The sequence below is a fragment of the Rhea americana genome, unplaced genomic scaffold (genome assembly GCF_003343005.1).
Source record: "Rhea americana isolate MKP2758 unplaced genomic scaffold, rheAme1 scaffold_37, whole genome shotgun sequence".
In the NCBI taxonomy this organism is placed as follows: Eukaryota; Metazoa; Chordata; class Aves; order Rheiformes; family Rheidae; genus Rhea; species Rhea americana.
The window spans coordinates 2,081,867-2,106,555 of NW_028186501.1; the positions used below are offsets into that span (position 1 = coordinate 2,081,867).

A 24,689-nucleotide genomic window follows, 5' to 3' on the forward strand; every position below is an offset into this window, starting at 1 on the left:
AAAGTAAATCATAACTTTATTTTCACTTGAAAGCATAAACTACATCTAAACGTTAACTCCTTTGTAGTCATGTACATTTTCCCAAAGTACAGCAATTTTTAAACACATGCACAGAAATATGTGCAAAGATACAAAATTTAAAAATTAATAGCTTCAGACTCTAGCTAAAATTGCTACAAATCTCCACAACAGTACACAACATAATATTTCCAAATGCTCTCTTTCCAGCTCTATTAAGTAATGYGACTAAGCCAGTCTATAAAACCTAACTACTTGAAATTCTAATGAACGTATGAACCTAAGGAGCTGACACTGCACTTCATAATTTCAGAACACTGGTCAATGTTCTTCTTTATCCTGTAGAATGTTTCCACGTATTCAGAACGGCCCAGAAGTTCAACAAAATCTTCATCATGAGTTATCACCAAAAGTTGAAAATTGCGCTGCTGTGATCGGCTTTTTATTATCCTACAAAAAAGAGTTGCTGGTTAGTACACCTTTACCTAAATCACATTCTAGCTTTACAGAACTTGTAAATATATGGTGCAAAAGTAGTTAACTATGACACAAATAACATGAACTGTCAAGCAATCTAATGTAGATTAGTATCTCTTTTTCCCTTCATTAAAAAAAAGAACTATACACTTTTCCTTTTACAGAAAAAAAGAGGGTATCTAAAGCTACTGCTTTGTGCATATAATAGTATACATCAACAGAGATACACAGCTTAAAACAAACTTCGCTTCTGCTGATTTGAAAAATACCCATCTTTAAGCTTCACGAGAAGAGATCACTTACTCCACCAGGGCATGTGCAAGAGACTCTATGTTTTCTCGATCTAGATTGGTAGTAGGCTCGTCTAGTGCCAGGATGCCACAGTTGAGACAGAATGTTTCTGCTAGAGCAAGACGAATAATAAGAGAAGCAAGCACCTAARGAAACAGAATAAATAAAATCTCACTCTTCAAAGTGTTTAGATAGAAAGAATATGTGTAATGTGTTATTTTTAATGCCATTACAAACTATAATACTGAGTAAARCTTACAAAGACAATTCATTGATACTTCGCGAAATGTCAGTAATTGGCTTTCAGCTGAAAAAAAATGTATTCAAATTTCAAGTTTGAAATGAAAGATCCATTCTACAAAATACTGTTGGAAAAATATTAAAGTGAAATACTCAAAATTCAGGAAATACTGGATATAGGAATATTTACTACATTGTCATTTGCATCATCACTGTACTTTTTTCAGGCCTCATCCTACTGCAACACAGAGGGTGGAAATTTATACCACTTGGTTTAGATTACTGAACTCCTGTCTATTTACTAAAACTGAAGTCAGCAGGATTTACTACCTTACATATTAGTTCTATACTGATCTGCCTAATGATGTATATTTTTGACCTCATGAATTAATGAAAAGTCACAGAACACTTGATGGAAACTTTAGGAGAACACACTACGAAAGAATACTTTCCAATGATCATGACTGCTGGCATCATAGTTTACGATCAAAGAATAATTCTCGGAATATAAGCTAAGAAACTGTGAATAAGTTTCACTCTCATTTACATAGGACTCTAACCTAACACCTTAGACTACTATAGGAGAAGATACATTTTTTGATTACACTGCTGTTTTATAAGAAGTTTTGGTTTTCCCCCACGAGTATGGAATTTTCAAAGTAAGTACACATCCACATTCAGGTGGGAATTAATTTGACAGCATTTCTCATACTTGAGTAACAACACAGTAGGCATCTTTTCATGGAATACCTTTTAATAATTCCATTGCTATATGTAGTTTAAAATGCATTTTGTTCTATTCCTTAATTGCATTTTTCTTCTACTACTGTCAGTATCATCTGGTCATGGAAAAGTGAAAAGAGAAGAGGGCTGCTGATGAAACACTGACCTAGTAGGCTACACAGTGGAACTGCTAATCTGGAAGCAAGCAGTTAGCTACTTCAGATGATGGCAATGCTTTCTCAGCATCYAGGAGATGAAAGTCTGTTGCCCTGGTAGCCCTTCCAGCTGTTGCAGAAGGAGGGAGCCAGAAAGCCAAGTTCCAGCTCCCACTGCAGAAGAGGAAGGAGAAAGTATCTCCTTCATAAGGTTTCAATATCCTCAGGCTAGGCTGTCATTTGCACTTTGGGTATAGGCAACAGACTCCCAGAGCCTCAACGGCGAGAGACAGCTCTCCAGGTCTTCTGTTTACAAAGGATGGGCAAAAAGTGTTCCCACAGGGAGGAAGTAAGACCAGCCCTGGCTGCATGTTTATCCCTTTCTACTACCACTGTATTTAGAAGGACCACTCATTCCAGTGCAAATGTTTAATCTAAGAAAGAAGATATCCTTGCTGTAATACTGCAGGTAGCTTTGGCTGCCTAAGGGCACAAYCAATCCGGCAGGTGTCAAATGGCCATCAGTAGGGCTGGTGACTCTGGAAGCAGCGGAGCAAGGCAGGTGGGGAGTTCTTTTCTCTTACCTTTGATTAGTTCAGATGCTGTGTCACAATGTAACAGACAAGTGGAAGCAACATCTCTCAAGCCTCAATACATGAAAGAGATGTGGCTATCTATGATGAATCTCTGGATATTGCTTACTCCCAGCAAAATCCAGGCAATAAAATAAAGATGTGCAGAATTATAGATTAGAGTTGGAGCCAGCTCTTCTTCAGGACCACTTCAGAATGTGTGGGTTTTTTGCATTCACCTGTATCAGTTCTCAGAATCCCATTTACTCTCTACTGAAAATAAAATGCCATATACCTTCTGCCCAGCACTACATCTTCCTCGCATATCCAGTGCGGTATCTCCTTTTATCATTACTACTCTATAGTTGTAGCTTCTTCTTTTATCAGATGCTGAAACACTCTCATCTGCATCAGAACGAATTTCTATATATTCGATATCTGAAAATGTGAAGGAAACATTTTTTCCATTATCAAAAGTGTTTATAAATATGATAGAATTAAACAGACTTCAAAGTTATAATACACATTATAACCACAAAAATTTTATTCAGAATTCCCTCTGATAGATACATCTTGAAACCAGTTTTTTCAAAAACTGAAGAAAATGAACTGGTGCAGTTCCCCTATCTCAAGGAAAATTTAACTTCAGAAAACTGGAACAGGGAAAATTACTTCTTTTTATCATATAACTACATAACTTGTAATAAAAAGGTGATTAAAATAGTGACCAGCAGATATAGCCTTTAGAATACAACTGTCTATTTCCAGAACCTGGATTTTCAGTATTTTGAGCAAGTTATTTTCTGTACGCAATGCTCAATATAAAATCGATAAATATGAGAAACACTAAACCAAATTATATACCTTGTCCTCTGTAGGTGCTTCGCCAAAGATCACGAATTATTTTGTTGATTTCTTCCATTTTCATGCTATGAAATGTCATTATTGCTCTAGAGGGGGTAAAAAAACCGAAAGAATTCAAGCTGTTATAGATGCAGCCAGGGACTGCTACACATTACAGGGAACTTTAAGGAAGGCAACAGCTCCCTTCTTGTTTTCTAAATATTTCTACTAAAAATATAACATTTAGTAGCTTATTACTTTGAATGCAGAAGTGTATAAAGACTAAACACGCTGTATTACGTAAGTACTTCTACTCTCATGAACAGTCCCCCTGCACCCTGCAATGAAGATCACTGAGTTTCCAAAGAAAAGGAGAGCCTATAAAGTATCCTCAGAGTACAGAATTCTCTATCAAGAAAATTATTCACAATTACCCAAATGGACATTACGACTGGAGCTACCTTTCTCTTTAGCAGTAACAGATGTCATTAATATTTTTTTGTTTCTCTGCTTAATATATAATACATGTCTTTACTGTTCAATACGAGATATTTTGTATAAAGTCATATAAGAAAGGAAATGATGCTACATTTCTAACTTGTCTTTTTAAACAAAAGTGCTCTGCTATCAAAAAATTGATTGCTCAAATTACAATGTCTTCTTTCAAAAAAGATAYATCCTGGAAGTTAAATACATGTCTGCAAAGGACTTTTCACATGTACTTTTCCCACATTCCCTCCTTTAAGAATTCTTTCCACCTTTTCTGGGGCAAAAAAGAAAGAAGAATGTGTTTTCAATTATTAACTCAATTAAACATACGAATGCCTTACACATCAAATGCCTTACACATCAATATTTATCACAAACTTTCAAATATTAAATCAATAAAGATCAACTGATTGCACAGAAGAACATTCAAAATGTTGGTTTTCCCAGCCTACATATACAGTTTTCAATCTCTGGCCATTAGAGGTAACATTTCATCTCACTGATTTTTTAAGATGATTACCAATAAGTGATGCTTATCTATTTTTCTTGAAATTACACAACTGATTTCCTGCTTTGCCTTAAATAGAAACAATAGATGATTCGATATCATATACAAAGATTCTGAAGTCTAAAAGGGAAATCCTTAGAGTGCATTTCCATTTAATGCTGTGAAGCAAAGAATGATACATGCTCTTAGCAATATAAGTCTTCATAAAACAAATGCTGGATTACATTCAAACATTATACATATTTTATTACTAAAATTGCTTAAAACAGAGTTCCTCTAGATCACTGTGTTTAATAGCCATTGAGACTTGTCTTCCTGAATTCAACTTATCTTTTTGAAACCATYTTATACTTTTATCCTCCAAATCTACCAGTGAGCTATGGGGTCCATTATTTTATTRTGTGATGTAAGAAAAAGTACTTGTATTTCAAACTATTGCATGGTAATTTTATCATCATTCCCTTTTCATCTTGTCTACATCATTTAAAACTTTGATAAATATTTATCAATCAATCTCCTTTAGTCACTTCTTTTCAACTTGGAAACTCATCTTAGTTTCTCCTTATGATTATCATGCTTACCTCCAACCACAATACTGCTCTTCTGTGCAACTTTTTCCAGTTCTACTATACTTAATCCWGGAGACCAAAATTCCAATGTATTCAAGACATGGGTGTACTGTGAATTTATACTGTGGAACCAAAACGTTCTTTTCTCTTTCATTCTCTATCTTGTTCCTAATGTTCAATTTACCATCTTAACTGCCACTGAGGATCAGCCTTTGGCTTCCTGAAACATACCCACAAGATCCTTCCCCATGTTCCTCCAAGTTGCAATAGGATATTTGTAATTCCATCATTGTATATGAACACAGAGGATTTTCCTAGGAGGGCTGTTTGTGTTACTTTGCCTTTGCTTATAATGCTCAAGATCCTATTTTTGGCCAGTCAGTCCAAGACTATAAAACAAGCTTCCAGAAGCAGCAGAAACAAACACAGACTTTACTACAGTTCTCATCAAATGCAAGACATGCTTCTTTTGAGCTTGTCTTCTCTAATATAAACRTAAGAACAGCCACACTGGAAAAAAGAAGAAAAACACCTCTATATTGCAGCATTCTTTACTGAAGACAGTTATTTACTTGAAGAGAAGATGATGGAGATGAAGAAATCCACATGACAGATCTTATTCCTGTTAAAGTATAATTAGACAATGCTAAAATATACCACTATAGAAATAAAAGAGGCTATGCAAGAAAGGCTGGGTTTAACAACCAAATATTTAAACAGAGATTTCCCCTTTCTTAAATTGGTACAGTGAATTCATGCACTTTGGGGCAACACCTGAGACAGACTTTTAAGATGAACATTCTCCTAATTATCCATTGTATACCCTAGAACTGTTCCTTCTACTTCCCTCCAAAATGAAAATTACAAGAAATCTGCCTCTTGGAGGGGRAAAAAAAAAAGGTGGGAAGGAGAGGGAAGGAAAACCATCAGTAGCTTTGGGAGAAACATTTACCAAAGCTTCCTACACCTTCAAGAAACACCTTCTTTTCAAAGAAAAGAAACAGAGGAACATGGCCATGTGTACAGAGACTGTTGTCGCTCCACACAAGCTTTGATTCTTCTACCTGTTTTCATTTGAAAAATAAAGTCGAATGTATCTGTTGTCTGGACATTCTCTCACCACCGCAAGCAACACAGCAAATTCACAGCATGTAAAAAATTCAGCACACAAGTTAAAGATAGATGATGTATTGGGTTCACYGTTATCTCCCTGAACTTGAATTGCTGCATTGCAAATATAAGTCCTAACATGTACAACCAGAACTCAAAAAGGTTCCTACAGAGAGCTGGGAACAAAATGATGATGCCCACTGGACTTATCTACGGCTATATTAAACTCCAAYTATAACTATCAATGCAGTTATTATATGTACGTTATATATCTTAACTCTGTACAAGCTGCTGCATATTTTCATTAATCCACTTTGCTTTTAGGAACTAGTTTTCTTCTGGAGTTAAAAAAAAAAAAAGTTACTGGAATTGTTTTTTTTAGGATATAAAAACAGTTGAAATGAAAAGTTGTATTTGGCTATATTATCTTAACWTTTAAATGACTGATTTTATGAAGAGAAAAAAATTACACATCTCACATAATTATATTCACTTACTATTTCTAATTTATCCTAGAAAGCTGGAAATTAAAAGCTGCTTTTGTACCAAGAATGTCAATAGTAATTAAGCCTAAAACATTAAATTACCACCATATGACAGTACTTACTTATCAAGAGCCTTATAATAAATGTCCAGATCTTTGTTCACCAGCTCTGTTGTTCTCATAACAATCATCATTTCCCTGTATTTCTCCTCTGCATCTTTAAACTGTGACTCTCGAAGTTCCTTTTTAAAACGAACAATCTCTTCCTCAAATCCACGCTGCCGGCCTAGCGCAACATGATGGTTTCTTTTCAGTTCTTCTATTTTCTCCTCTAAACGTTTTTGCTCACTGTCAAGATGTGACATAAAAATCTTTTGTATTTACTACTTCATAGTTCTTTAATCAAGGTTTTAATTTTGAGTTTATGCTAGACAGTAGCTTCTTGTAGCTATTAAGTTAGCAGTAGCTAAGATTATAGTACTAGTATCCTCGGAACTAAAACACAGTTAGAAAAAAAATATTTTAGAATTTGCTAAAAATATATTCAAATCTTTATTCTAGCTAGCAGAAGCAAGTTATCAAGCTTGAAGACCAAAGTAAAAATATATAAAATAGTTTGATAGCAGGAATTAAATTATTTAGAGGCTGAGCAAAAGTTAAGATAAATAACTGGATAACTTGTAGGAAGTTAAATAAACAGCTGATGTAAAAACGAGTAGAGAGATAACTCTTGTTCAAAAGTGTCATCTAAGCAATTAATACTGAACTACTGAAATAAATACGAATTTTTCTGCTGAGATATATATGAACAGACTGAACATGAAAATAAAATATTCTTATCCAGAGAAAGGAGTTATATCTGAGAATCGAGAAGTGAAAGTCATTAAAATGAAAGGATTAAACTAGAATAAGTATATGCACATGTGCACATATACATACTTTTAGCTAGAAGCACTATATAATTTCACTAAGTTATGTTGTTATTGTCATAGGGATATTACACAAACATGAGTTTGAAGGAGGAAGTGGTCTACATGAATGGGAAGAAAGGTGGGCCAGAAAACACATAATATATAATGAATATTACATTCAGATATTTACAGAATTCTTCTGCAAAATATGCTGTTTTGTTCTGAAGATCTTATAATGTGCTTACTTTTTCATCTGCAGAACTTTCATTTCTCCCATCTCCTTTGTAAGTTGTTTTATATCATCTTCAACTTCTTTTAGCTCTTCACTTCTTTTYCTCAAAGTAAGATTATCCTGTAGCCATCTCTCTTGTATCTAACTCCACAGATAGTAAGAAGTTGTATAATGGGCTACTAAGCTTTATTAATTCCACGTTTCAGTATGAATGCAGACTTTCAAAGACAAAGTATGAATTCTCCACAACTCTAAAACATGCTACAAGTATAATATAATTGATAGCACTGAGAATTGTCACACATATTTTAGGAACTTATTTTAGCTAGAAATATGATATAATACTTACAAAATTGGTTGTCATAGCTCACCTGTGCGTGAAATTTTAATCAATGCTTCAAATTGGGCAAGTCATTTGAGATGAGATTTATCAGAAGTCTCCCATCTCAATTCTACAGTAAGTGCTGGGATAGAAAGGGGAACCTTGCCCTTCCCGTAAAGAGCGTAAACAATATTTGAATAATACAGACACGAATTTAAAGTACATGACAAAATCTGAAGTGACTAGCAACTCCTGGTTCTTGCAATCAGATACACCTTACAGCAGTCATCTTTCAGAAGGCAGGTGTTCTCCACACAAAGCTAGTTTTAGAAAATATTGGCCATTATCAAAATAGGCTTACCCTATTTGCAAATACCACAAGATGATAATCAGAGATAAAAACCTTCAAACATGCATCTACTTTTGCATATCTAAATTTCAAGACTTTAAGCCTAATGCATGTACAGCAGCTATTCTGACCAACAACTAATTAACKAGAAATCAGTCAACAAGAGAAGAACTTTATGCCAGTATGAACCTATGCAGACTTAAGTCAACACCAGGAATAATTTAAACTATGCAAAAAATACTTCACTATAAGATAATGCATCTACCTTTTGGGTATCAATATCTTGTCGTATCATTTCCATCTCTTTACTTATCTTTTCCTTCTGTTCCTCACAGGCAGCTAACTGAGAATTTACTTCCTCGAGTTCAGACTCCTTTTGCTAAAGAAATAAACTGGTGTTAGTTAAACATAGAAAGCCGACATTAAAGTCACTTTTTTGCCTGTTTTTTAGGTTACCTTTTTATAGTCTTCTTTTCCATGTAGAATATAGTTTTCAATTTCTTTCATGTAGTTGTTTATATTTTTAACTTTCTCTTTTATATCATTTATCTGCAAGGAAGAGATTTCTAGTGAAATACAATCTTCTGTCCAAGAATTGACATTCTATATATCAAATATTAGGTATTACATCAACATATTTTCAAAGTACAATTCTTATCTTCCTTTGATGTAATAATGAAAGCCTTTAGCTTTTGCAATTTTGAAAATGTTTTCCTAAACAAATGGCAAATCACYCATTCATGTTCACACAAGAGGGCCACTTCACCTAAGAAAGAGAGTTTTGCCTCTTGGCAAGAACAGGTTCCATTCATCCTTGCTGCTCCTCTTGTATCTATTAGGAAGGATTTTTAACATCATTGGTCATTAAATATTGCCAAATGTACCTATAAGACCCTTGACAAGACTGCCAGTACCCTGACTTAGYTACATTTCCTTTATTCTCTAGAAGTTCTAGAAATAGAAATCATTAAAGTCATTGTTATTTCCTAAAAGGCAGACTCATCGCCATGGCCCTCCTTCCATGTCTGAAAATCGTATCTCCCAACTATGTCAAAACCAAACTTACCTTCTCTTGTGTTTCCTTATTACTCGCAGTCTTTTTATTAATTAAATCCTCCTTCTCCTGCTGCAATTTTTCTAAAGTTGCATCCAGAGGGAAAACCTGTTCTTTTGCTTCCTRGAAAGCAGATGGGAGAAAAAAGTCTTTTTTTCCCCCTTGCTATATGAAAGATCAACAATTTTTCAATTTTCAMGGCGGCATGCAGGTATTTCATTATTTTCAGTGTTAAAAACACATAATAAGCTGCTGGAAGTTCCCAAAGATATACAAAATARGACAAATATTTAAAAATGTAACAATTTCACATTACAGACTATGTTAAATACAACACAATTTTTCTCCAATTTGTATTTTTTCCAACAAAAATACAACAAAGCTAAGGGTCAAGGTATTTCTTACCTTGATCTCTCTGTATAAGGACTGAACCTCAGTGGTTAATTCCACTGTTTGTTCCTCCAGTTGTTGACGACGTTGCATACTGCTGGCAATCTGAAGTTTCTCTGCTTTAAGCTCATTAACTGTACTCTTAAGCTGCTGGATCTGATTTTGCTGGTCTTGCTTAAGTTTTTGATTTAGCTCAATTTTACYAGTAACTGCGTATGAAAAGAAACCCAGAGTGAGAGGATCAATCTGTCATTAATAACATTGTCTTCCTTATGAAAATCTAACTGTAAATTAAGCTATTATAACCAAAAACTCTAACCAAACAAAAACTACAATACTGTTATCTTAAAACATATAATAAGTAAACTAAAAAGCTGACATTTTTATGACAGCAAGTTTTGAACATTTTTCTATATACAAATGAAATACATTACCAGTTCTATAGGGCCTACCTGTATCCCACAAATGCTTTTTTTCTTGTTTTTCTTGGCTTACTTGTAGAATAGTTCTACTTAAATCAACTCCTAGTAGCTTAGCAGCCTGCTGAGCAATTTTTCTTTCAACGTCCCTAATATCAGTCTGAAAATAAGAGTAAAAGTACTATTCTTATTATTATACTGTTTAACAACATATTTATTATTAGCTTTGGCACAGGGAACAAGCTTGGGGCTTGAGGCACATAAGACTCAASAGACCTCCAAATTTATCTCCTCTGCTGGAGCAATGTCACATCATTAGTAGTAAAGTTATGTTAGCCCACAGGMTGCTAGAACCTGGAATTTCTAATTATGAGAGGAAATAAGCTGATACGCACTGGCTTCTGACATCTCTAGAACAGTTATGTGACCATCTGTCTCTGCAACAACAGAGCTTTTGGAGCCTCAGGAGCTGTTGCTACCTCTCACTTGTGAAACAGTCTCAGCTTCCCCAAGCTTCCTGAGTCTCCTTTTGACCCTCAGCTGAGCAAAGATTTTGCTATATTAGCAATAAAGGTGCAAAGGCTGTTCAAAAAAGTCTCCTACTTCAGAATAATWAAAAAAAATAAAGAGAGAATATCCATCCTGCTTTACCATATGTTCAGATGGCCCAGAAAAAAGGGAACACAGGTGACAAGACTTAAAAAAGTGTATCAGTGAACATGCAGAGAATATGCTGAAGAAGAAGAACAGATAGCTGGACCACGCGAACTGAGAAACAATGCACTGTCGTTGCTTTCCTGTGTAAATTCTGGATTATACCTGCTTTCCTAGTTACTACAGTACAGAATTAAGTCAGAACTTGAGAAACACTGTGATCCTCAGAAGCAGAAATCATTATATGAAACTTTATTATATGAAACATATAATAACATGAAACATTTTATTAGTAACAAGATCATCTATGTTACACTGGCTTTTTTTTAAATGTTCTTACCAGCTTTGAAAAGTCTTAGGACTTCAAAAGCTTCCCATTATTATTAAAAAAMCCCACATATTTAGGAGGTAGCAAAGGAGCATCATCATTTTACATATATTGAAAAAAATTACCGAAACATACCTGGTACCTTTCCATAAGTGTTATATCCTGTAAACATGCCTTGGCACTCTCCTCTTCAGACAGATCTGTGTGCAAGAGTGTTTCTTGTTCTTCTATCTCATTTTTTAGGTCTGTAAAATCCCTGTTTACAGCCTGTAGCTTGTTCTTCAAGTCCGGTATGTCCTTTTCTTGGAGTTCAATTATGGTTTGCCTTAAAAAAACAAACAAGCAAACAAACCAAATCCATGAAACTTTCTTTGTCAAAGAAAGCAGTATAAGTTAAAGACATTTAATATCACAAAATCTGTGATAGGATTTAATAGTGGAAGACTAGATTTAGACAAAAATAGTATTCCCTTAACCTTGTTCATGTTTAAGTTTATCTTATTTCCCCAACTAAGATAACATAACCCTTGTTTTAGACAGGTGAGAGAAGTTCAAATCCAGAAGAGTTTATAAAGTATAGCAAATGCTTATGAGAGGGCTGAAAAATCTGCTATACAAGACTGCCCTCTTGCGAAAGAAAGGGGAATTCTTTAATATACATTTTCTCTCTCTTGCAATGTAAGTCCCAAGTAACATTAGCCAAGCCAAATTCTCTCCAAACAATGGTCTGCAAACTTCTTAGGAATAGAGCGTCTTTACCTACACACAAGGACCTGCATTCTCTACTCTCACTCCAAATCCAGTTTGTATGATTAAAAAAATCCTCCAGATTCTGGCAGAAATTTGTTAGGGTTATTGTTATTTGTTTTTGTTTCAAAGAGAGGTGATAGAAATAGCAAAGGGAGGTAACAACAAAACAGGCTGCCTGAAATTTTCATAGCTTAAAAAAATACAGGCAAATTCAGCCTATTGGAGATTACTTGAGATACCTTTTCWGAATTTGTTAATATTGCCCATACTTTTTATAATCTTCTAAGTTCCACCCCCTAAAAAAAAAAAAGAACTGCAACAAAGAGTATCCTAAATAACTAAAAAAAGGATTAAATTCAGTTTTATCTAATATGGGTTAAAAGAGTCAGAGACTGTGATGTATTCCAAAATGATGGAATTGCACATGACCGTATCTAAGAAACATAGATGGCATTGTGGATCCACTAGAAAAATCGAGAGATCCCTTTCTAGAAGATCATAATTCATATAAAATTCCCAGCAACAGGAAAAGACTGTTAATGGACTTACAAACTAGGATTAGATTGAAATGTTCAGCATAAATTCAGTACCCATTCTGTCAATGCAGCTGCCATTTTAGCATTTCTAAGAAACATATTAATGCAATGTGGTATGAAAACAMTTCAGTAACAACAAAAACAACCTGTCCATTTTAAATTACAATGATAAAAAAACAAGGAGCAAGCTATTCTTGTATGGTGCAAATAATCAGTAGAAGTAGCAGCATACAGCCACTTTTTCTGCCCCACTTTCATGAGAAGCCTAAAAGGACCAGAAATACCAAAAATATAAAATAGTTTAATATTGAAGKCTAAATGAGCAGAGAACAAATGCTTGCAAAATATTAATCTTGAGGATTATACTTTTGAAGGAATTATCTAGTTCTAAAATAAAATTTCCTTGATTTCACATACTTTTTAATAATCAGGAAACCATCTGAAAGAAAACAGCTTGCAACAAAATGGTTTGGTCAGTACTTTACCTAATTGGTTTAAGCCCTATCATTTCATCCCGTTTCTTCTCTCTTCTTTTAAGCTCAGACTCTGTTGACTTCAGTTTGTCTGGAGCAAGACGCAACTTAGACTGCAGATCACTAATCACATCTTGCAGTTCTGCCTCTGTTTGAAAAACCCTTTGACAAACTGGACAACATGACTGGTTCTCCTCTGTCAGTTGTGTAATGAACTGGGAGTAAACTGCTGTGGCTCCAGCAAGAACAGCTGGTTTATAAAAAATTAAAAAAAAATATGTTAACTAAACAGTGCATAACCAGATCTAAGAGAGGTTATTATCATAAACAAGACAAAATTATARCCTGCAAAATCATTAAGACAGGAAACCGAAACAGCTTTGAAGAAGCTGGTACGAATTCAACACTGACCCTGCTTTCAGCAGTTTGGCCTAGATGACTTCCTAAGGTCCCCTCTCACCTGAACTATTCTATGAATCTATTTCATTAAACTATGCTCCTTCTATAATTCACTGTGCAAGAAAGTATTTCCTTCACAAACTGCTTGCTTTCTGCTATTATAAGGCCTTACATACAAGAACTATACTACACTGTTGGCTGTGTACTTGTCTTTAYATCTGGCAGATCTATGCACCCAAACATTTCACTAGTTTTGAAAAGACTCTGATCTACACATACWTCATATAAAAGTAGACTATTTATACATAATAAAAGAGTTAACTGAAAGAATTAAAAAGACTGATCCTGATTAAATGTAAAATACAAACAACAGCAGAGATAAAGAAGACTCATTACTAATATTCATTAATAACATTACTTCTATAAGTTTCTAGGTTGATTGTCCTACAATATAAAAACCCACAAGCAACATGTCTTGATACCTGTAATTTACATTTAAAAAAATCTCTACAGAAAAGAAAAAAACAAGAAAAAAAAAGAGACATAGATATATTTACCTCGTTGTTTTGAACTCTTTTCAATTTCATCTTGAAGTTTGTTCAGATCACTATCAAAATCCTGGCTTCCACAAACATCAAAAAGYTTTGTTTCATAACTAGACAACTGTTCTTCTTTTTTCCTTAGTTCAATGCCAATATAATTTTTACGTTGTTCTGCTGAAGCTAGTTGTTTGCTGAAACATCAATGCAGAAACTCTTATATTACAGAAAAGCAAAAAAAAAAAAGATTTCAAACTAAGTAAAGTAAGTAAAAACAAAAACCTGGGACATTAGTCTAAAGTTGACATTACAGAGCTAACCATCAATTTTTTCTTTAACGATTTACAATGAAATCTGCAGGGTAAACATTCATCTAAAGATTACATAAAGTGTTACTTCTAATTTCCCTTTGATCCTATAGATTTTTGTTTTCTGGATGTTTAATTAAACTCATTTCCAAAAATCAATCCATACAAAAGAATTTCTAGAATAATACAGTCTCAATTCTTTGTTCCCCACTATTTATCACAGCATTTATGAGGTACCACTGAGCTACWTAAGCACAGAACATTAGCATCAATCCACCATGTTCCACGTTTCTGAACTATGYAATGTTTTCAGACTCCAAATTTTGTAATCAGAGCTACATGAAAGTAGGCCGATGCTTACTAACAGCTCTTGTAAGTGGCAYCCACAATACATTATCCTCAACAAATGTGACCAAGCACTTGGAAACAGAAAGAGGACCTGACTTACATAAAAGGAAAAAAAAAAAAAACAAACTTATCCCAAACCATTAATGCTGGAAGAAAAAAAGATTTTCACCTAAGACATGTAGGGTTTTTCGCTGAGCTGAATGTGTATCACTAACTCTTTTTAACAAACTATTTTATATATTATCAAATGAAATCAGGGATATTAAATCACCCATGGACTCATGACACTTTTACTAACCATTTTGTGACTTGTAAGAAAGCCAGAAGGTCATCTGCTTCCTCCCAAAGCAGATTTATTCAGCTAGGATTAGTATCAAAGAATTAAAGATGTTTGAGAACAGTATTTTGCAACCTATTTTTTCGGTTGCCTTTGATACACTACAAACGTAACTGATTTTTTAACTGGCACAAAATATATTGGCTATACATTACATAAACTTTGCAGCATGCATTTTTTCACTCTGTAGATACCTAAATAAACCAAAATGGATTAAAATATCAATGGAAGCACATTAAACATTCTAATATTGAAATTAATAATTTTTAAAATACTTCTGGAGAWATCATCAATTAATTTAATACCTACTTAAGCTTGGCAAGTCTATCCCTTGTCTGATTAATCTCTTTGTTTTTATCATGAAGCCAGTCTTCAAGTTGTTTTTTATTTGGAAAGTATCCCAGCAGTGATGTCAGCTCATCAGAATGTCTTGATTTTRCTTTTCTAATTTGCTCCTCTTTGTCTGCCTTGGGAAACAAATAATTTTAATTTAATGTTYTCATATGCCCAAGTTTATTTCACTCTATGCATTCAAGGGGTTAAAATGATTTTTATGAAGTCAGATAGAAGCTTTACATACTATTGTTGAAAAACATAAAAAAAAAATACAAGAATGGGATTAATTTCACGTCTCTTTCTTATGAGATAATGACAGCAGTAAATTACTTTGTCTTTCTTCAGCATCTCCATTTGGGTTATTGTTGTGGTGTGTAGGTTTAGCTGTTCCATCTCCTGATCYAACTTCCGAAGTACTTTGTCCAGGTTTGTTTTCTCACGTTGTAGACTTTGTATTTCTAGTTCGAGTGCTTCTACGTTACTGTTCTTCTCAGCCTTCTCCAGGTCACGTTCCTAAACAAAACAAAACAACAGTAACAACAAAAAGCTTAAATAATTACAGTAACAATAATGTTCTAACTAAAGCAGACAAAAGAAAGATTTTAAACTGCCCAGCAGTAGYATCATTAACTGATACAGGAATGATAACTACAAGATTTGTAAACAGTACATACAAAAGGACAAAGGCTGTGATGCTGGGATAAGTAAAGTAGGTGGATTCTCAGATGCAGAATTCCAAAATATCGCACTGGCCCAAGCTGCTCATCCTTTTAACATAAACCATAGCCACATAATTTAGCTTCAAAAAGCTCGCTCATATTTAATTTAATTCTTTGCATTAAGCATCTACTGTACATTATATACTGGAATTATCCCAGTGAGAAGGCTAAAAGAAGCACTCCCAAGCACTGATTTCTTACACTGCAAACAAATAAATATATTGACCTACAAAGGCATAATCAATTCTTCAACAGGGAAATAAGATGTTTATAACCTTGTAACACTTTACAGGATAAAAAGCTGACCACCTACTAGCCAATTTTATAGACAAGTTATTTGGAAAATGGAGCTAGCATAGCACTTCAAGCCATATTTTTTTCTGGTCCAGTAATTTAAGACTAACCAATCTTATGACATGATATTCTCAGCCATGCTTATTATACTATTTATAAGAGACCAAGCAGAAATACTATGTTCTATGTATGCATGTACAGAAAACAAGTAGTGAGCAGTGTCTTCCCCAAAGGGCCTATCATCTAAAAAGAAAGACATAGGGAAGGCATTAAAAGGGCAAAAATACAGCAGAGATTTGAACTTCCTTTTGGAGTAACATCAACCTTTTTGATAAAATGAAAGTTTTCCTTCTCAACTTAGAATTATAGAATCAGTAAGGTTGGAAGGGACCTCTGGAGATCTACTCCAACCTCCCTGCTCAGCAGGGTCACCTAGAGCATGTCAGACAGGGTTGCATCCAGGCAGGCCTTGAAGATCTCCAGAGAAGGAGACTCCACCACCTCTCTGGGCAACCTGGTCCAGTGCTCCGTCACTCTCACAGTGAAGAAATTGCCCCTCATGTTCAGGCGGAACTTCCTGTGGTTCAATTTCTGCCCATTGCCTCTTGTCCTGTCACACGGGACAACTGAAAAGAGTTTGTCCCCGTCCCCTTGACACCCTCCCTTCAGGGACTTGTACACACTGATCAGATCCCCCCTCAGTCTTCTCTTCCCCAGGCTGAAGAGGCCCAGCTCTCGCAGCCGTTCCTCGTAGGAGAGATGSTCCAGCCCTCCGATCATCCTCGTAGCCCTACGYTGGACTCTCTCCAGTAGCTCCATGTCTCTCTTGCACTGGRGAGYCCAGAACTGGAMGCAGTACTCAAGATGAGGCCTCTCCAGGGCTGAGTAGAGAGGCAGGATCACCTCCCTGGACCTGCTGGCAACAGTCTTGCTAATGTACCCTTATTTAAATTTTTCAGTTACACGAACTTACTGCCTTGACAAGCTCCTGGTCCAACTCCAGAATTCTGTCTGAAGACCCCTCCAACTGCTGCAATTCATATTTTACATTCTTCAGTTCAACTTGCTTCTTGTTTTGAATGTCTGATTTCAGGTCAATGGTTCTTTCTAATCCGGTTTTCTTATCCCTTATTTCATCTATCTGTTTTTGCTTCATTGCTTCTTTTTGTGCAAAGCCTCTCTGAAAGAAGTCAGGAATAATATATTCATTTAGTGATCAACTACAGTTACATTTTTAATAGGAAAAAATACAACATTTAAAAATATTCCTTCACACTAGCTTGCAAACATTCACCATTGTAATGCAAGACACTGGTATATTTAGATTATTTAGATTATTAGAACTTGTCAAAAATTTTCTGCWGAAATGTTTCCATTAGAAAATGCAAACTCATTATACCAGCAGCATTTTGGGAGAGCAACTCACTTTTGAGGATTCTTTCAGTAAAAAAAGGATGTTTATTCTTCCAGCAGTTGCTCATTCTGATTTTTCCTCAGGCCTTTTACCTTTTCTGTGACCCACCTGCTCAAGAGTGAGAGCTACTGAGAAAAAAATTCTTGCAAAATTGCCTGTTAAGTAACTTTGGCAATTCAAATCACTGGATCATCACTCTCTGTTCCAAACTTGTTTTCCTAGGAAAAGGCCAGACAATCCATAGAGAATACTAAAAAAAAAACAAAACCAAAAGCAACCAAAAACCTTCATTTTTTCTCTCAATTTTCTTCTTCTTCCGTGTAGCACCATTAAGACACCTGTGAACTACTAACAGCACACTAGCAACATGACCAAATCCTTACCATTATTTGATTTGCAGCTTCTATGTCTCTTTCCTGTCTCTCCTTCAACAACCTGTGAAAACTGGTAATCTGTCTTTCATTAAAAGGTGCTCGCTCAAAACCATCTAATTCCAGCTGTGCTGCCAAAGACTGAATTAATGAATCCCTCATTGTTATGTGTTCTTGGTGACGATCTGCTTGCAGCTGAAGGCGACCTACAAAAAAAGAAAAGAAAATGTGACACAAATCGACAAAAAAATGATACGTGCATGATTCAAAAATAGATAGCAACTATTTTCTTGAAGACTTCTAAATTGATGCATTTATGAGCAATCCAAAAAGCTCCAGAATAAAAACATCTATGCTGTAGCTTGAGAAAGCTACAAACAAATTTCATGTAGGCAGGTGTTCTGTGTCTGAATTACAACTATACTGAAATTTATATCATGCCTATTTTAAGAGACTTTAACATTTTCCTCCTTTTAAACTCAGTCTTACGGTAAGACTTTCATTTGGATGGTACACAGAAGATTTTGTCCTATTAAATTTCAGCACAGGATTATGGCCATTACTGCCTTGCTAAGAAACCCAATACAGAAATGTTAGCCTGCATTTTGCATAGATTTATATAAACTTCAAGAATGTTGTCTTGTCTTGTCTTTAATTAACTTCACAAATGACGTGACACTAAGGCAAAGGGAAGTAACTGTTCATCAACATGTGAACTGTCCTCTTTCAAGTTTGTATGCAGGACTCTTAAGTCCAAAGTCATACATGCAATATTTCAACAATTAAACATATGTAATTATTATGTCACAAACTGACAATCCAACTTATTTTCCTTTAATCTACAAAAAGTTTAAAGTAAAGCATTAAAACTGTTCAGATTGGGGAAAAAAAAAAAAAAAAAAAAAAAAAAAACACTTGTCTCTCAGGCTGCTACTTTCAGGTGTTTCTCCTTTGGCTGTAACATGCCTGAGTTTTTTTCTACATGATAATATTAAGAGAACTGTGGCACACGTGTATCAAGTTATATAGCTTTATTAAGTAACAGAAGTGATCAGTCAGGCTAGCACAGACACCAACAAGTTATTTGCCCCAGTACTGAAGCTGAATCTTTATTAAGTAACAGTTGTGCTGCTTCCAAACAATTCTCTCTTATTTTGTAAGTCCCCAAATGCCACTGCTTTCCAGAACTTCCAATATAATTACCACTACATTTCATTCCTATTACTATTTAATTATAGGACCCATTGAAAAATGCATAATTCATATATCATAGTATACCATCAACAGTCCATCTAAAACAGAATGTGCAACATAAGGAAGAACATTATCCTAAAGCCTTCTGATTAGYCCCAGCCCCCACCTGAGAGACTGAGGATGCTGAGCATTCATGCTTTCATGATCTTCTTGGCTAAAATACACTTACACCAGCACATCTTCATAACTTAGAGAAAGTAAAAACTCAGTGAAGAATTGTGTCGTAAACTGCTAGATTGACATTGTTCTAAGTCACCAGACTCATCTATTTTGAGTATTTCTATAAAGCATAGTCCATTTAAGAACAAGTTTGTTATACGCTGTAATTATGGCTCAAAACAAGATGCACACATTAGAAATTATAGGGAAAGAACCTTAGATTTGATTACCTGTGAGATTCCCACACTATGATCTCCAGAGGTCCCTTCCAACCTTACCAGTTCTATGATTCTATGATTCTATACTTGCACAGATRATGTCAAACTAATATGCATTTCAAGGTTGTTGACCAGTTCAAGTCACTTCAATTCTTATCAGTATTTCCATCTCACATCTTTATTACATTAAAAATAAAAAATTAGATATCAAGTCCGAAATACCTCGTTCAATAAGTAGTTCCGACTTTTCACTGTTAAATCTCTGGCACTCTTTAGAGGCTCTGTCTAGTTCACGCTTACAATCTAATAATCTCTTCTCTTTCTCCTTCACTGTTCTCTGGTGGTTCTGATATCTATCCCTGAGTTGTTCATCTGTTCCCTGAAAAATCTGGAAATCAAATAAAACAGGCAATAAAGTTAACTTTTAAATTAAGTTTAAAAGCCACTTTTATGATTTTTTAAAAGGTATAGTTTTTACTATAACGGAATTCAAGAAATAAGAACTTYCTATACTGAAATTGTATACTAAATCACATATTAAAAAAACACATTCCAAACACAATTGCCCGAACAAAAAGTTCTGTTTTTCTTAAGTTGAAACAAAATAATCAAAATTTCTACCACTATCCTACAGAAGTTTTTTTCCAGCTGTCAAAATAGTTTTAAATGTCTCAGCACAAACACAACAGAAGACTAGCAGCTGTTATTTTAGGAAGAAGAAATAAAAAAGCTTCAAGGAGATTAACAATATTAACATCAGGAGGCCTACTGTACTGAACAGAACAAGTGCTGGCTATAACCAAATTATTGTGAGAATTAGATACTTTCATGTTGCACATTGCAGGACATTATTACCAGAAACTATCACTTTTATGAAAAATTGTGTCTGTATTTCATTTCCTGGCAAGCTATTCTATTGTGGAGGGATCAGTTACAAAATGCAATTTAATCCTTACATCCAAATTACACAGAAATTAATACATCTTTATGAAACTATATTTATAATTGACATTATCAAGACAGCTACTTGGGCTGTAAAGATATTCTTCACTAACATCTGTTTCATAATAAAATATATACTTAGTTCACTGGTGGTAAAAGATGGACTTTGATTTTTCAGAAGAAAGGATGGCAGCATGAAATTTAAAAGGTAACCTTTTCCATTTTCTGTTGCAGATCTTGATTATCTTTTTCCATCTGCTTCTTCCTGCTCTCCAGAGCTTTTATATCATTGTCTAGCCTCATCACTTTCATAAGATTCTGTTCAATTGCTGCCAGAGAACTCTGCAAAAGAAAGAGACCAAAAGTAAAAGATCTCATTAGCTTATGAATCCCATAATCAAATTTTCTACACAAAATAGTACTCTAAAGGCAGAACCTTCAGCTTTATGAGAACTTTTCAACAAAAAAGGTTAGCAGCTGTATTTGAGAAAGGGAGAATTTAGATTAAAACACAATAAAACAATACTACTACAAGAATTCACAAAGTACATTCTTAAACTTCCAAGGATTATCTACAGATCAGAGTAGCAGCTGTTAAGTATGTCCAGGTACACTTGATTCAGTTTCAGAGCAGAGGAATAGGTAATACAACATAAAAGTTCAAGATTTTAATCAATGAGCTGCTCCAGCTTTTATTTTTTCTGTGTTCTTATATACTGTTTCATACGGAATTTTAACATAATGATCACGTAAATTACCGTTAGAGGATCAAGTTGACTTTCAATAGATTTTACATTCTCCTTAGAAGCAGCCAGCTGAGCCTCTCTATTGCTAAGATGATCCTGGATTTCACGTGCTTTTTCTTTATTCTGTTTTAGGTATTTCAGTTCTGTCTGACATTCTTTTACTTTCAAACTTTGTTTCAGTCGTACCTGACGGAGAGTTTCCAGCGCTTTAATATACCTTAAAAAAAAAAAAAAAAAGGCATAAAAATAAATTTCAAATCCTACTGGCAATATAACAGTATCAATGATTGAAACAATGCTTTAAACACTTTCATGAACATCTGTGTTATTAAAGATTTTTTTTCTTATTTAATTACTGTAAAGACATAAAAACCTTGTTGCTGAAAAGATCTCATCAAATTTTTGTTTCAGAGCTTTCCCTTCACTTAAGGGCCAGTTGGATTCTTCTTGGTGGCAGAAAATGACATTGTTAATCACCGACTTGGAAACACCAAGGGCGCTGATCATCTCCCGGTCGATTTCTGCACACTTGGAACTCAGACTGACCTTCTCTCCGTGCCTATGCAATGCAGATAAAGAAAATGCACATTAAAGTTACTAACAAATTATTTTTAAAAATGAACTTCTGCATATTTCAATAGTATAAACTTATTCTAATGTACTGACCTAAAACTTAGCAAGAGTAACAAGTAATTTTTTATGAATAAGTTTTTCATCCCTCCTGATCTTTCCTTTACCCTATCTTTAATTGTTAAGCATAAAATTACCATTTTCAGTAAGTGCATTTAACACAGTAAATATTCTCTTGTCAAGACCACTACCTGTTAAAATGTCATAGAGAACCACTAGAGGGAGCAAAAACGATCTAGAATAAAAGAGTATTCAATAACTTTAAATATTGGAGGTGGGAATTAAACATGGATTTAGAATAATCTGAAACTTAAAATGGTGCTAAAGAAATTAGAACTTACATATTGCATAGAACACTACTTTCAAATCATACTGTTAGTAAAAGATTTTCAATTATACTTAAATCAATAGATACAAGTAACTTTTAAAACAGTGGCTATCAAATCTAGGATTTCTGAGTCAAATAATAGATTAAGTGATGAAACTACATAGCTTTAACCTAAGAGTATATGTAGCAACTTCCACAAATACATTATCAAGTTTTCTTGGCTTATACATAAAGATATATATTTAACCCCCCCCCCCGACATTCATGCCAAAGTAAGAAAAAAATGACAACTTACTTTGTTCTAGTAATGACACCTTCAAGTGTTTTAAATTCTGTTTTCTTGCCTTTCTGGGTACAAACCATGGATCGCTGGACAGCCACAAGCTCTCCATTAACATCTCGAAACTGCAATCGAATCTGAGCTCTAACATCTGTTTCATTGGCCACCTTCAGAAGAAACAAAAAAATGTCTGAATAAAGGAAATTCTTCTTGACATCCAAATGGACATGCGCATTCCAAGCTGCAGGTGATCTTCTAATCTCCCCCATTTCTCTGGTTTTCCTGGAAAAATAATGTCAACGAATGTCTGTCTAGTACTTTAGTATCCCTACTTTCATCACATCCCTGAGTTAAGTATTTTACTTAATAGTAAACACTAGTCACTATGGCTTTTACCTTTGGGTCATGAACAAATGAACTTCCTTTCGTGCCAGGAGGAAAATCTCCAGTGGATATATATTTAAGGCATTCAATGATAGTCTAAGAAAACAGAAATAAGTATACAGTAATAATGACAATTTAGAGTAAACAATAKAGGCTACAGCAGAACACAGTAACAGTCCATATATATTAGAACACAGTAACACTCCATACATATTTGCAAATAACTGTAAGAGAATAATAAAAAAATGACATTTTTAAGTATCATGGGAACAAAATACTTCATAAGAACAGTTTTAATCAGCACCTGGATCACTTTCCTAAAAGAAATTATCAACCAGTGCTTTGCAAAATCTAGGCTTGAAAGCAGGTATCTCATAATGCAATGCATCACAATATGTACAGTAAACCGCAAGATTTTTATGTTTTTAATACCTTTCTCTAGAGATCATTCTTTGTATTATGAGGGTTTTCAAAGCTATTTATAGTATAAAACCAAACATTTAGCAAGTCTTACCGTTTTTCCTGCACCATTTGGTCCCACCAAAATAGTTAATGGATTAAAGAAAGTGATAATTTGTTTGTCTTTATCTTCCACCCCAAAACTCCTCACTCCGAGGATACTCATTTTCTCAATCTTTGACATTTTTGCAGAATATTTTTCTTCCTTTCCAAAGCCAGAAGCTTAAATGTCATCAACTCTACAAAATAAAGCTTAGTGAAAAACCTAGATAGCAAAACTGTATCGTATCACTGAAACCTGACAACATATATAAATAAGCACGTAGTATTATCTGTGTCTTCAAAACAGCAAAGGTTCTTCAACTATGGCTGAAGGTGCAGAACATACTAAAACAAAACACACGTTTTATACTGAGAAGCTAATCAGCTCAAAGTTAACAGACCGGCCACAGTATTTATCACTGAATCAAAATAATAGCAAAAATTAAAATTTATAATGTTTATAAGATGAATATACTTAACTACACTTAACAAAAACTAYGTACATGCTTTCAGAATGCTCTGAGCAGAACAAAAGTACTAGCACTTCTTTTCTCTTTAAATAATTTTGCTGCTGGACTGCAATACCCCAAATTGAGCAAGCTTTTCTACTGTGTATATTTTTTGTAATGCCACGTTCAAATTTATATAGGACATCTATCTTTGTACTGATATGGGAATTAAAAAAAGAGCATGACATTTTATAGACCAAACTCCACAAGGATGCAGGCAGCCTTGCAGTCCTTCCATCAACAGACCTTTGCACGCACGCCGGGCCTGCTCCGCTGCCGCTGCTGCAGGATCGGGGTGGTTCATAAAAGCAATTCCTATCCTAATGTGCGATGAATATTGTTAGCTATACATACTTCATACGCATATTTAAGACACGTATGTTTAATAAAAGCATGTGAGAACACAATAAAACAGCCCAGAAATGAGGATTCTGCAGGGGAATTCCATAAACAGCTGTCAATGACCAAATCTGCCAGGGCAGCGTACGAAGTTATTGCCCGCTCTGGTCCCCTGCTCCCGCTCTGGTCCCCGTCACCTGCACTGGTCCCCATCACCGGTACTGGTCCCCGTCACCTGCCCTCGTCACCGTTCCCCACACCAGTCCCCATCTCCCACACCGGTTGCTGTCACCTGCACCAGTCCCCATCACCTGAATCGGTCCCCACCTCCCACACTGGTCCCAGTCGCCGGCACTGGTCCCCTCGCTCCCCACGCCGGTCTCCCCGCTCCCCACGCCCGTCCCCCGGCTCCCCACGCCCGTCCCCCCCCGCCGGTC

At 35.0% G+C, this 24,689-nt stretch overlaps 1 protein-coding gene across 1 annotated transcript; it reads right to left on the minus strand.

The window, feature by feature from the left end:
• RAD50 (RAD50 double strand break repair protein) lies at positions 1-24,574 on the minus strand. Its single transcript, XM_085312756.1, has 26 exons — positions 24,160-24,574; positions 23,418-23,601; positions 22,916-22,999; positions 22,535-22,686; positions 21,655-21,840; positions 21,294-21,498; positions 20,749-20,877; positions 19,816-19,981; positions 17,975-18,168; positions 17,151-17,357; positions 15,495-15,677; positions 15,138-15,295; positions 13,854-14,029; positions 12,910-13,147; positions 11,274-11,463; positions 10,190-10,316; positions 9,753-9,946; positions 9,360-9,470; positions 8,750-8,842; positions 8,559-8,672; positions 7,636-7,763; positions 6,603-6,827; positions 3,341-3,426; positions 2,772-2,914; positions 799-932; positions 1-468 (listed from the first exon to the last, which is right to left on the minus strand). Exons 2-26 carry the CDS (start codon positions 23,544-23,546, stop codon positions 282-284), a joined length of 3,939 nt encoding a protein of 1,312 aa, XP_085168882.1. The 5' UTR covers positions 23,547-23,601; positions 24,160-24,574; the 3' UTR covers positions 1-281.
• Between the last annotated feature and the right edge of the window lie 115 nt (positions 24,575-24,689).